The sequence below is a fragment of the Gopherus evgoodei genome, chromosome 1 (assembly GCF_007399415.2).
Source record: "Gopherus evgoodei ecotype Sinaloan lineage chromosome 1, rGopEvg1_v1.p, whole genome shotgun sequence".
In the NCBI taxonomy this organism is placed as follows: domain Eukaryota; kingdom Metazoa; phylum Chordata; order Testudines; family Testudinidae; genus Gopherus; species Gopherus evgoodei.
In genome coordinates, this window is record NC_044322.1 from 202,530,896 (window position 1) to 202,545,561 (window position 14,666).

Genomic DNA, 14,666 nt, shown 5'->3' on the forward strand with positions numbered 1-14,666 from the left:
TATGGCCTGTCTTTTTCATATATCTGTAAGTAGTCAGTTTACACAGTGCCTTTCCTCTCAAAAATTTCTTCTTCTATGCTTTTTTATTTTCTTTATTCAAACTGCAGAGGCAGGGCCCATGAACAAACCCTACAGTAACTGACTGTAGTGCATGGTTAGGGTGCAGAATGGAGAATCTAGACACCTGTGTTTTAATCCTGGCTATGCCACTGACTCACTTTTTGACTGTGGGCAAGTCACTTCACATTTCTGAACCTGTTTCCTCATTTGTGAAGTGGGGTTAATGATTCTTGTCCTCCTTTGTAAAATGCTTTGTGTCCGATTGTGATACCCATTTCAATGTGACTATTTGTGGTACAAGGTACCATCGAACATGTATAACACAGGCTGGCCTTTTGTGATCTGTGCCTGAGACATATCATTATTACTTTATTATTAAAATTTATTCATTTGTTGTTACAATTAGTAACGGGGGGGGAAGATATCAATAAAACTGTTTCAGCTGTACGATGGTGGCTATTGCACCTAAAGTGCACACTGCCATTTCAAAACCTTTAGGAGAAATTTAAAAAATTCTGGCACTGCGTTTAATTAAAAAAAAAAGGCTAGTTGACGTTGAATTGCATATAGAACTTAAAAAAAAAAAGGGGGAGGGCGGGCCAGGGCGGGGAAATGCTCCTGGGTATTCAAGCCTGAATGCCAAGCGTTAAACTGGATCGTATTTTTATGGTTGAATTGTAAACGCCTTAAGAACTGGTGTCTCTGTAAAAATACTGACAGGTCCTTAACTGTAGCAGTGTGAATGGCTCACTATTACCATATTGTAAAGTACCAAGGGTGTTGAGCCAGTTGGCTCACTGGATAATCCTAACCCTATAATTTTGCATATAATGGACAGCTCATGCTGTGGAACGAAGGACTCTTGGATTTTGCCATTTTTAACTGTTAGTCTCTTTAAAATGGAAGTTAGAGGAAGAAAGTATTTAAAAAAGGTTAATTATAATAACTTGTGGTGTTGATTTTTGCGTTACAATGCATATGATGCCCCAAGGGTATCTTGATTTTTATTGTAGAGTCTTTTATTTGCAGCGAGAGCAGAATAGAGCTGCTTAGTTTCACAAACTTGAACTATTCAGAAGGAAAATTCATATTAGAAGTAGATGCAATTTCTGCACCTGTGACATGATTGTTGTCAAAAGCTCAACCACACAGGGGAGGTCTGGTGCATAAAGATATTATTTTTTAGACTTTTCTGTGGATCTCATCTCCACAATATCTGAGCACCGTATAAAAACGGCAAGTCTTAATATCCCCATTTTGATGGTGGGGAACTGAGGCACAGATAGGTCGCACAGGGAATCAGGCAGAGTTGGGAATAGAAGCCAAAATATCCAGAGTCCCTTTCAAAAAACCTTAACTACCAAAATTTTATCATATACCCTTCTTCTCTTCAGGATTGTCTTAACTAGGAGATTTTATCATCTTTAAACTTGGCTTTTAATAATTGAGATAGCTGACACAGTGCTGAATGGTCAGCATAAACAAAGACATTTTGTGCCCATCATCAGGTCATCATCAGTGAGCTGTGGGTAATGTCTATCAGGGCCCGGGTTGACCAAGGAGTAGCTGATGTGATGATGAACGCAATTTGTTCTTGTCTGCAGTGACTAGTCATCCATGGTCAGTGTTGTGTCACCTAACTCAGTAGTTAAAAATTGTGTTTAAATGCAATTAAATTGTCTAGTGAAGACAAGCCTGTGCTCCAAAAGCAAGGTACTGCTTGAGTTTAAAGGGAAATCTCCATTTTCTGTTAGTAGTTTAATTAGAGGATTTATTCACTCTGTAGGCTGGCCCCTAGAAGTGCCAGTACTTGAGTAGGATTGATTCTATCCAGTAGAGGGCAGTGTTTACACTTGTATGTTAGCCCATTACCTCCATGTACATTGGTAATGTTTTCAATAAACTCATTTCCTCTTGGTTTAAATCTGTTTATCTATTCCTTGCATAAGATTGTTGGCAGCAGAGATTCTTTTGTACAGATTCTGGGCAACTAAGGATTGCTGTGATAACTTTTTTTATAGTGTTTTGTTTTCAAAATGATTAGGGTGACCAGATGTCCCGATATTAGGAGCTTTGTCTTATTTAGCCAACTCTACCTTCCTACCCCTCAAAAAAAGTCCAGATTTTTCACACTTGCTCTCTGGTCACCCAAAAAAAGATGCATTTGAAGCTGTAGGACTAGACGTAAATGCATTTTAAAACAGAAATTTCTTCAATACTGGGATTGATTGTGCAAAAATGTAAATACATATCCTCCCCCATCCTTTATTATTTAACATACTTTGCGGGAGCACACAAAGGTCAACCATTTTGGGGCCCCATTGTGTTGGTTAGTGCACAAACATTTGGAAAAGAATAGTCTCTGCCCCAAAGGGCTCACGAATGGGGTCCACATTTGGATTCTTGGGAACTGCTGTAGATTTCAGGGTAAGTTTTTTCTTCTGTGAAATCCACATTTTAAAAGAGTTTTAACCAGGCTCACCTTCTAGTCTGTGGTGGGATGTTTCGGTTTTTTGTGGTGTTCACTTCTAAAAGAGAAACACGGTCTGTGATAACCTGAGTATGAGTTTAAGAACTTATAAGTTTTAATCTTGTCCAGGACTCACTCACTCTGTGGCTTTGAAGAAGTCACTTAACCCCTCTATCTCAATTTATCCAGCTATAAAATGAAGACATTGTTTCTTTCCTTCTTCACAGGGGTTCTGTGAACATTAATTAAAGTTAGTATTGTACTTTGAAGATGAGAGTGTTACGTACTGTATGGGCTAAGTATTTTTGAGGGTAGTGCCAATATCTAAGTGAACACACACTTTTTCCCTTTTCAGAGAAACCATCAACAAAGTGAAAGCCTTTTCTCGTATATTTAAAACCTCTTTATATGTGAATCCCACTCTGTGCCCTGTTATGAATCATGTTTGGTCATAACAGTTGACTAAACTGATGATTTCGAGTATGTGTCTCTATGTTTGAGTCCCCTCAGCATGTTGGACAGGAGGTTATGTTCTCGTGCAGAGAATGCAATAATACTCTGTGGCTGATTGATTGTAGGATTTGTCCTTGTAATAACATTTCACAGTCAGATTATATTTGTCAAAACCTTCCTGTTACTGGGATGGTTTTAGCATTTGATTTTAGCATTAAAATGTCTCTCTCACACCCACCTGTGAACTCTTAAGATCTTCTTTTCTTGTTACATTGGTAACGTAATGTTTGTTCTACCCATTGCTTAAGTCTGGAGATTTGGGAGTTGAGTCAGCTTTTGTTTAGCCTATCTCAATATCTAATATTTCCTAGTCACCAGGCACATGGTTCTTCCATCTGCATGCCCCAGCCCAGCAGCATCAGAATCATTTTAATTCTTCTGCCATACAATTATTTCCCAATTTTTTTCTATGTGAGGAAGGATGCATTTTAAAACCTTGTAAAAGATTTAAGGAGTCCAAGGTTTTGTTTTTTTCCCCCCCAGCTTTACTTGTCTATTCTCCTTCTGGATAAGGAGGATTTAGCTGGCTGTATCTTCAATTTTCATCAATTCATCTCCTTAACTAGCTATCAGGGATTGCTATTGAACAAAGTCAGGCGCTGTCTCTCATTAATCTGATGAGCACGTTACTTCTGTAGTATTTTAACCTGTGAATTTTCCAAACAGCAGAAGACTAGGACCAAAAGTCAAAAGTATGTCTCTTGCAAGAAGGTAGAGAGCAGTGCCGTGCTACTAGGCTGGCCCTCCTCCCAGTGGGCAAGATTTTCAAACCTGTGTGCCTAAAATTAATCTCCTTTTTCCATATTTAGACACCTAAATAAATGGCCTGACTTCCAAATGTGGTGAGCACCCAGCAGCTCCCATCGAGCTTATCTTAAAAGTGAAAATCCAGTACATCTGTCATGGGAGGATGCGGTTGAGGACACACAGGGAACAGTCATGTTGAGCATCAAAGAAGTGTGCCGAAAAGGGTGCTAGCTCCCTCCTTTCCATAACCAGTTAACCCCCGTTCTCTTTCCCTGAGGATTTGACTCCATATCCAGGGGAAGGGTTTGTTCAAAGGCTTGTTAGGAGAAGGGCTCACTGATGGGTCTGGGAAGGGGTTGGTGTCAATGCATGATGAGACTTGCAAGAGTGGCCTTTGAAATGCTGGCAGCTTCTCAAGTTGATCATTCTGCAGGGGTTTACAAAGAACAGGGCAAAATATTGGTTTTGGACATTCTTGTTTTTCAAGGGCATATAGTGACCCTTACTGTTTGTCTTATGAGAATGACGGAAGAGAGGCCTTAGTTGAACTTGCTTTCTAGGGAAATCTTGTGTACACCTGATCTAGAAATGTTTAATTTAATAATCAAGTATCTTTTTTCTATCCTTTTTTCGCCATCGTGTGCTAATTTCTTAAAGTCAAAAGGGGAGAAAATATTTTTTCCCTGTAGAAGTGAACCGTGAAGCAGGACAGAGCAACTTGTCTTGTTTTTTTTGTCCTTTACTGCTTCCGTGTGACATATAAGAATAGCTTCAAGCTTGCTTCCGCCTTCTGGCACGCGCACACGCTCATGCAGTTTGTTTTTAACATTAGAAATGGCAGAGTCTCTTTTTTGGTAGAGAATGCTAGCAAGATCTTCTGAAAGTCTGAATTGTGAGATGCTGTTTGAGGCTGTAAACCTGAGTTGTAGTTTTCTCTCTTTCTCCAACTGAGACAATAAGAACGGCCGTATTGGATCAGACCAAAGGTCCATCTAGCCCAGTATTCTATCTTCCGATAGTGGCCAATGCAAGGTACCCCAGAGGGAGTGAACAGAACAGGTAATCGTCAAGTGATCCATCCTGTCACCCATTCACAGCTTCTGACAAACAGAGGCTTGGGACATCATCCCTGCCCATCCTGGCTAATAGCCATTGATGGAACTATTCTCCATGAACTTGTCTAGTTCTTTTCTGAACCCTGTTATAGTCTTGGCCTTTACAACATCCTCTGGCAAGGAGTTCCACAGGTAGACTGAGAGTTGTATGGAAAAAAAACCTTCCTTTTGTTTGTTTTAAATCTGCCTATTAACAATCTAACAACAGTTTACCTGTGGCAAGGTGGATGGCGGTATGGGCTAGCTGCCCGAGTGCAGTCCTGTCTGTGACCCTCAGTAAGTACTCGAGCGGTTAATCTGTGTCAGTGCCTGCACCACTGCAGCTACACTGTGGTTTTTAGCACACTAGCTTCATCAAAGGTTGCGTGTGTACACCTACGCAACCTGGAAGTATACCTCCCAGCTACAGTGTAGATGTACCCTAAGACTAGGCAACCCCTATACTCTTCGCCTTTCAAGACCAAAAATATTCCCCTCCCCTCAGCTGTGTAGAGGGAGAGCTGCACTTCAGGTTACAACCTTATGAGATATCGTACTTCCAGAAATCTTGCTGAAATCTTCCAACAAAAAGATCTGCACTTTCTATTGTAATTATGTAGAACAAAATATTTAAAAAGCTCTTTGATACTCTTCATACACAATAATGAAGCACAGTAAGAGACTTAAACTTTTTTTGCACTTTTCTGGTAATCTTTAAATACAAGAACCCCAAGATTCAGATATGTCCTACTCTTATTTTTGTTCTGACTTCTCACAACAAAGGTACAGTTAAAAATGGAAAGAGAAGTAAGAATAGAATGGAAGAGAGTCAGTGACAATCTCAAGGAATCTGTACATGGTACAAGGAAGAAGATCACCAAATCTACCCACGTCTTCTTTCACTCTAGAGATTATTCCATTTCTTGTGATGCTAGTATGGTTTAATATTATGCTAACAATATACCCAAAGCAATGTCCATTTTTAACATCTGCACCCAATTTAATTATTTTTACTTACTTTATAAATAAAAGAACAGAAAATTTTCTTCAAAACCTTGGGTCAGTGGCTGTTACGCAAAATCTGAAGTCTTTCATTTTCTCTTTCTCTGTCTAACACACATGCAGGACATGCAAGTCTGTGTTTTGATTAGCAAAATATTCAGTTGATGTGATCTACTTGTTTTTTTTTTTTTTCCCCTTCAAAACAGTCTGTATTTTGAGCATGGCATGGTGTTCTGTTCCAGAGATTCAATTCATCTGATCCAGCCTGATTAAGATTCTCTGTATCCGTACTTCCACTATTATTATTATTAATTTGCATTATTACAGTAGTGCTTAAAGGCCCTTCTCAGGTTTGGGGCTTAGTTGTGCTAGCTGCTGGAAAAACACAAAAGGTAGTTTCCCTTGCAAAATGAAATAGCTATACTGACCCTATTTTTATAAAGTATTTTGAGATCTTCTCATGAAAAATGCTTTATATTTGCTAAATTGTTGTTCATTATTATATTTTAATATTATAATACTTTGACCTTTTAATATAGCACCTTTCATCAAGGGCTCATAAAGCAATTTATAGATAAATTAACTGAGCTTCATCCTCCACCCCACAGAGGTAAATATTATCATGCCTGTTTTAGAGATGGGAAAATTGAGAGCTGGAGAGGTGAAGTGACTTGCCCAAGATGACATAGGGAAGTAGTAGCCGTGCCTTCAACCACTAGACAATGATTCCTTTCTTTTTGACAACCTTAAAGCTACCTTCTTTTATTTAAGGATGTTATGTAAAATTAATTATGCTACAGTCTGTAAATATATCCAGAAATGCATTTGCTCCCTTGCACACTGCTGATCAGCTCTTTGGAATAAGAGAAAAGTGAACAGTTTGTCTTCTGAAAGCCTGACTTGTAATTAAAGTTGTTGCTCCATCTTGCTCCCGTGGAAGTCAATGGCAAAAATAAATACATCACGGAGTCCATGACCCTGCAAGTATGATATGTTTAGTCTCTTTGGCAGAGGGCATATCTGTTGATCTTAATCAAAAGATATACTGTTATGGGAAGTGTGACAAAGAGGCTCACAGGCAAGTTTGATACAACTTTTCTGTGAATAGTAATATCCTATGGCTGTTTCCTTTGCCTTTTGTTAATTAAAAATTATTTTCCTGTAGTGAAAATGGTCTGTTAGTAAAAAATAAATAAGGAAGAATAAGCACTATCCGGCTGAATAATTAAACTTTTTAATGGTGTGATTTCTGGTCTAGGTCTTTTAATTCACTTAACATAGAACTCTTGTTCAGAAGAACAGGGCAACTGTCCAAAGGTCAGGAAATGACTAAATCTAATTCTTGCTGTATAGTTAATTTTTTGAAAGACATTGTAACAGATTACTGCCTAGTTGTTAATCAACTAATTTCTGTGCATCTGGTTAGCCTGCAAATACATACCAGAATATTTTGTTTTCTACAAAATTTTAAAATAAAAACAAAATGTAACGCTAAATGTATGAGGACAGTAATAGGATTTTTTTTTTAAAGGACTCTGGCATTTTCAGTATTTTCAAATGTCTGCTAACAGAATATTGGTGATTACTGCAGAGTTATGCACTGTTGAAAAATGTGCACACCTACAGGATCTTACCAGTGTATGTTGAAAATTAGTTATGTAGAGATCTATTGTCCATTTTGGATTGGCACTGCAGAAAAGAATGCTAAAGCCAAATGTAATAGAGTGTATGTTATTACCATCATGTAAGATTATGCTGCTTTCGGTTTTGATTCTACAAGATGCTGAACACGTAGTGATAAGTAACTCCCATTAAAGTCGGTGGATGCTGAAGTCAATAAGCCCATTGCAGGATAAGAGCCTTAAGGAACATCACATGCTGAGCCTGATTCTGGTTCCACTCAGTTCAGCTTTTGAAGTAGTTGGAGTTAAATGGATGTAAAACAGGAGCAAAGGGCTTGATGCAAAGCCCACTTTGGATCAGGCTGTAAGTGAGACTGGGTTGGGCTCACCCTATCTTGTGTAGTTTAAATCTTTTAAAAAATGCTGTTGCAATACTCTGGTGAACTTCTTAAAAAATTTATTTAATTGAAACTCCTGTGGACCTTACTTTTATTTCTTTTTCCATCATTGCTGATTATTAAGATTCATTTTTGTGTTTTCTAAATAGAAACTTTTCCTTATACATAGAATTGTAGAATATCAGGGTTGGAAGGGACCTCAGGAGGTCATCTAGTCCAACCTGCAGCTCAAGGTAGGACCAATCCCCAGATTTTTACCCCAGTTCCCCAAATGGCCCCCTCATGGATTGAATTCACAACCCTGGGTTTAGCAGGCCAATGCTCAAACCACTCAGCTGTCCCTCCCCCCTCCGTTGTCATTCTTTGTCTTCTGTCATAATCATTAAGCACATGCTAAAGCTGAATGGGGAGCTAAAGTCCTTTGCTGAATCAGTGTTGAAGGACAATTAATATCACAGTTCATAATCATGGAAAAGATTATCTTTATTCTGATCAGTTCATCTTGAGCTGTGATATATGAAATAGAGAGCTTCTATTTCTGCACAAATGTCTTTATGATGATTAGCAAAGTGGTGAAAAGATTTGTTTTCTAAATGCATAATTAAAATTGATGTTTAACTTTTTAAAAAGCTGTTTTTAAAAGAGTGAATTTCAGTAGTAGCTCTTTATTCAGAGAAAGAGAGGTGTTGGGGAAGTGAATTCAGGACCTTCCGGCCTTATAAATAATTCAAAATGAAGCTCTGGTGTCACTGTCTGTAATGTTCTCCAAGAGGTTAGCACTGATTGCTTCTTACTCTTGGTATACAGACAAATTGAGGCCTGCATTGCTTATACTATTGTCATTATTTATTATTATATGCACTAATATAGTGTCCATCACTGTGGTGCGTAACGCAGTTTTGTCTAAATAGCGGCATTGTATTATTAGTGTCTGTACTATGTCTGGAGGGATGTATAAATTCAAATAGCTGGACTATAGTATTCTCTTTTTTTGTAACCAACTCATTTTATCATTTCAGAAACTATAATGGGTCCTATCATTCATTTTGCTTTCTCTTCTTCACTGTGCCTAACTAATATGTAGAATGTTGGACTGTAATCTAGGTTCCAACCCTGTTGCATCCTTCCCTTCTACTTTGAATAATAAAATCATGTTGTGGAGCCATTCTTCTGGTTAGTCTTTTTAAAATGTAAATGTTGCTGTTAACATTCTTAAAAGGTCTTCAAACGTTAGTATTTTTAATGTAGGCTAAGAGCTTACCGTATGGAAAAAGAAAATATTTCTGTGATATAAACTTCTCAGCTTAACCCAATTACAAAGGAAAGATTTGAAGGAGCAAACAGACTGAGTTTTAACAGAATGACAAAGTGTTTTAAAAAATCCACATTCTCAAAATCCCCAGTGATTGACATGCCCCAAAACATGTGATTTCTGCATCATGCACTTAAAATTGGTACTGTACATGTGATTTTGTGTGTATTTGATCTAAAAATAACAATTTGAGTAATAAGGCTAGGAAAAATTGGGGAATAGAAGGAAGATAATGAAACCGTTCTTATCGGTATTTAGCAGGCATTTCAGGGATTAAAATAAAAGTCTGTCATACATGCAAAAATACAAAAGGCGCGCGCACACGCACACACCAGAAGAACAAATAATTCTGCAAGCAGTGGTAAAAACAACCAATTATTTACTGTTTTGAAATGTTAAAATATTTCACCAATATACCTTGCAGTCAAAAGTAATGTAAGTTATGGAAAATGAAAATACATAAAGATGCATTTATACAAGTGGAAGACTAATTATTTTACATAAAGATATTTCAGTGAAAAGATATACAGTAAGTGCACACTTGATACGACTAAGCAGGCAAAACTTAACGTTAGTTCCAAGTAGCATTGTACAGTTCATGCACAGATCTCTCCCAAAATAAAGAGGGTGTTCCAAATTATTCTTGCTGGGATGAAAAATAAGATGGGTTGCTGGTAAGGGAGTCAGCATGGATGGGGATCAGTTATAGACATTACTTACTGTAATTTGTGATTGCCGTGGGAGAGGAGTGGCTGTTGGTGTGATTGTGATACTGCTTGTGATTTTACTAGTAGGCTTACTGGGTGTTCCATTAGTTAGTGCTGGAGTTCTGTTATCCTGAATTGGAGTACAAGGTTTTGATGAATTAGCAAGAGCCTGAACATAAGGACTTCCTAAATGAATATGGATTTTATTATCCTCAGTAGTTATTACACTTGAACCAGTGCTGTTAGATCTTTGAAAGTGCCATGATGATTGCCTGTCTGGGGATACTCTAAAAAGAGTATGCTTGGCACCAATTTCCAAAGGCTCTGGAGAAAGCATTTGTTCTGGAGAACTTGAAGAACCTATCAGAGCCAATGGAGACATTGTCCTTTCTGGAGTTATTGAGCCACATGATTCAGGAGTTTGAGATCTTGCAAAAGTAGCCAATGTGATAGGTGGCACGGCTTGCTCTGGACTCATGTAACCATCAGCTATTTTTGATTTTAAAGGCATTAAAGAGGTATTTTGAATAATGGTTATTCTTTGCTTTGGTGTGCCACAGTTGGGTATAACTGCTGTACTAGTGTAAGAGTGAGGACTGTCTGTAGTAGGGCTTGTTATTTCAAGGGTAGCTGTGTTTTGTCCATGGTCTGGTGTAACCTTTATATGAAGAGGTTGACCAGGTGTATGACTTAGAACTAAGTCTCGTGGCTGTGCACAATTTCCATTCTGTTTGTCATGAATTTTTCCATTTTGAGAATGGCTTTCTTTGGACTTCATCCATGGGATCCATAATTTTTTGTTTACTGCATTTGCAATGGATGAATTGCATTTGAAAGACACTGTTTGCTCCTCATCGTTTTCATCTTCATTATCACTCTCTTCGTACAATTGCCCATTTATGACTGCTCGTTCTAAAGGAACAAGGCTCTTGTAATCAGGTGGTTCATTGTCTGCTGGATCTGTCTGGACTTCTTTAGAGAAAACCTGCAGGTCAGAAATTCTCCTTCCATTAAGACTCGGTCTAAGGCTCTTGCTGAAACGTCTGTATCTCTCTAATTCTTTGGTAAGGCTATCAATTTCTCTTGCTAACTCCCTGTTTTTCTTTTCTTGCTGGTTGAGTTTCTTCTGTAGGACCATATGATCACCCCGTAGATGACATATTAGGTCTTCTGTTGCCATGTACTCATGAATTTTCTCTTTCAGTGCATCTACCTCTCTAGACAGGTGCTCTGACTTTGCTTCTTCTTCTTTAAGTTTTTTGAAAAGCCACTGTTCTTGGTTGGACTCGGTCTTTTCTACTAATTTATACCTAGCCAGTTCCATTTTCACAACCTCCAGTTCTTCTGATAGAAATTTAGTTTTGTCTTGTTCATTGATGTATCTTCGCTCTAGAGACTCAAACTCATCTTCAGTTTTCATGAGATCATCCTCTATGGCCTTCATTTCTTTCAGCTTATTTTTCAGCCTCTCAACTTCTTGAGCAAGTTCTTTAATCTTGTTGTTCTCCTGCTGTAAGGATGTGCTTGATTTAGTTGTCTCTTTGAGTTTAATTTTAAGAAACTCTTTTTCAGTGGCTTCTAGTGACTGAAGCCTTTTCCTTAGAATATTTACCTTGGAAAAGAGATCATTTCCTTTCTCTTCCTCTGCTTTAAGTTTGTTTTTCAGTTCATCTCGTTCCTTTGTTACACTGGACATTTTTTCCTCTGCATCAGATTTTGATTTCAGTGCCTTTTTACTTTCCTCAATTAGTTTTTCTGTAACTGACATCACTTTCTTTTGCTCCACCTGAAGCTGGGAAGTTGCAGATTGTAACTTTTCTTCTGTTTGCTTTATTTTTTCACTCATTGTCTTTCTTTCATCCACAAGCATGACCGTTAATGTTTTCAGTTTAGTTAAATCTTCCTTGAGTGTGAATTCTGTTTTTTCTAACTTGGTTTCAGTGGCTTCAAGCTCTCCAATTCTAGCTTTTAAGCCCTCCAACTCCTGAGACAATTGCTTTATTAACATTTTTTCTTTTTCTAGATTGCATTTCAGAGTGTAACATTCTTGTTTGCTCTTATTGAAAGCATCTTCTAATTTCTCCAGCTCCATAATTCTTTTGTTGAGTTTGTCAGCTTCTGCTTTAAAGTTCTTGTTTTGTGCTGCTTCTTTTTCTAATTTTTTATTAAGCTCTCTACACTGATCTTCCATTTTTATGAGCTCTTCATCTTTACCTTCCATTTCCAGGACACGTTTCCGTAATTCTTCTACTTCAGACATAAGGGTGGAATTTCCACATTCTCCTTTATTTATTTTTTCCCTTATGTCTTGAAGTTCTTCCTCTGCTTTTCGTAAAGACTTATTAGTCTCCTCTAATTCATCAATTTGTCGCGTGAGTGCTGTTAATTTTATCCGGAGCTGGCGATTCTGGCTGTCTTCATTGGTTAGTTTGGCCATCATTGTTTCTTGTTCTTGGGAAATGTTATTGGTTTGCGCTTGCAATTCTGCTTCCAGCCTGATGGCTTTCTGCTTCTCTTCTTCTGCTTTTGCTTCCGCAATGGTGAGTTTCTCCTGTACTTGCTCTGCAATAGTGATGAGCTCTTGGATTTTTTGACTTTGTTGGTTCAACTGTTCTGTAAGTCTTTGCTGTTCATCTACCACCATTAAAGCAAATGATTTCAGTTTTGTCAGTTCTTCTTTCAATTTCGTTATTTTCTTGTTGTTTTCCTTCTCTTTTTTTGCCTGATAGGCTGTTTCTTGGTCAATCAGCTTTTTCAATCTGAAAAAACACAAAGTATGTTTGTTTTATTTTGTAGTAGGTTTTGTAGTGGAGTTTTTCAAAATACATGTGTTTAGAATTATGATACCATTTAGAGTAGAGGTGAACAAAGTGCAATCTATGATGTAACCTGAGGCTGCCTGACTTTGTTGTGCAGCGGAAAAGGCCACAGAGACTAGAAGTCCTCACATTAAGTGCTTCGTTTTAACCGAAGGTGCCAGTCCATGTTGCTTATTCAGATCTGTGGGCTCTACAACTGTTTCTGCAATAAAGGTACACTGCAGCCTTCAGGCTTCTGCATTTGCCAATGCAATTCCATCAGTTGGGCAAGCTTCAGACACCCACTGTAGAAAAAACAGATTGTCTGGTTCCTAAGGTCTGGTCTGCACACACTGTTTTTATAGCTATTTAGCTGTATTGGTTATTTAGAAATTGATGTAGGTAAATCAATACTACAGTCTAGTGTGGATGTCCATAGTAAGGGGTTGCATTGATTTAAGTATGTCACTGTAACAATTGATACGGCTAAATTAATACAGAAACAGTGTGTCAGCCACTTCTAAATGAAAAGGGATCCTTACCATCTTGTAGCAGTCTAATTCTGCTGTAAACAGGTAAATGCATAGGTTGGTAGTTGTTGTTTTGCACCTTAAAAATCCCAAATTCCTTGTTGTCCAAAACTCAGGTCTGATGGTGTATTTGAAAATCATAGTTTGAAACCTTGCCTTTTCGTGAAGGCTTGAGGTGTTCCTTGAGATTTTCCTAAAATCAGGTTTTACCTGTAACTGTTGTAGCTGAAGTACATCGCTACCTTAATGTAACGCCACCCGATATAACACAAATTTGGATATAACGCGGTAAAGCAGTGCTCCGAGGGGGCGGGGCTGTGCACTCTGGTGGATCAAAGCAAGTTCGATATCACACGGTTTCATCTATAATGCGGTAAGATTTTTTGTCTCCCAAGGACAGCGTTATATCGAGGTAGAGATGTATAGTTTCATAATCTTTCCTTGTTTATGAGATGCAGGATATTTCAGTGGTAAAAGGTGTATGTTAAGACTGTGCATTTGTGTCCTGCAGGACCTGGAATAAACCCAAATATCTTAGTATTTGGATCTTTTCATGGACCTTTCTTTTTTGTCTCTGAGACATTGATGGGGCTGAAATAAAATGTAACCTGACTTTTTCACTATTTCTGCCTCCTTTCCATCAGCTCTTTTTACTTCTTTCTGACCAACAAAGTAAGCTCCTTGAAGTGTTAAAAAAGCATGTGAAAAATATAAGTAGAAACAAAAAACATAATAGAAACACAAATAGTAGAACCTCTGCACACCAAGTGTCTGTGCGTGTAATATCTATATTAAATAACATTCATTAGGAAAAAAGAGATTATGCGGCAGGACTCTTTCTAAAAGCTCATGTTACCACCATCATCATCTTGTTCAGGAAGAACTAGGTGGTACTCCCATCCATGCTGCTCCTTAATAAGCTGTTCAGTGACTTGAGGGACATAGTCCTGAGGGCTTAGCATGCAGTCTCAGCAACACCTACCCATTTGGCAGTAACAGAGCCTGGATTCTTACATGGTAGTAGAAAGCTGCTGACACTATTTAGGTTGATCTGGTACTTGTCCCTTTCTAATGGTGGCAGTGAGCAGAGGTTTCCGACATTGGCTATACAAAATCTCTCACAGCACATTCACTGTACCCAAGGTATTTACTCTGTTAAAGCAAATTCACCCACGAAAGCTCATGCTCCAAAACGTCTGTTAGTCTATAAGGTGCCACAGGATTCTTTGCTGCTTTTACAGATCCAGACTAACATGGCTACCCCTCTGATACTTGCTCCTGCAGTGAAGTTCTTTTTGTGCAAAATTGACAGCATGAACAATAATAATCAAATATAGTAAGCTTAACTTATATGGAATCATTCTTACAAACATTGTTAAATTATTTATAGAGCTTTCAATAATATAATTGGGA

At 38.0% G+C, this 14,666-nt stretch overlaps 2 protein-coding genes across 4 annotated transcripts in view; one reads left to right on the plus strand and one right to left on the minus strand.

Annotated features, from left to right (window-relative positions):
• Nucleotides 1-14,666, plus strand: part of CMSS1 (cms1 ribosomal small subunit homolog) — a 383,107-nt gene that overhangs the window by 32,282 nt on the left and 336,159 nt on the right. The window lies entirely within an intron of this gene.
• Nucleotides 1-14,666, minus strand: part of FILIP1L (filamin A interacting protein 1 like) — a 304,322-nt gene that overhangs the window by 17,188 nt on the left and 272,468 nt on the right. For all 3 annotated transcript variants that reach the window (XM_030583072.1, XM_030583061.1, XM_030583056.1), the window contains one exon: nt 9,939-12,684. In XM_030583072.1, coding sequence (XP_030438932.1) covers nt 9,939-12,684 — 2,746 coding nt within the window. The remainder of the gene's footprint in view (nt 1-9,938; nt 12,685-14,666) is intronic.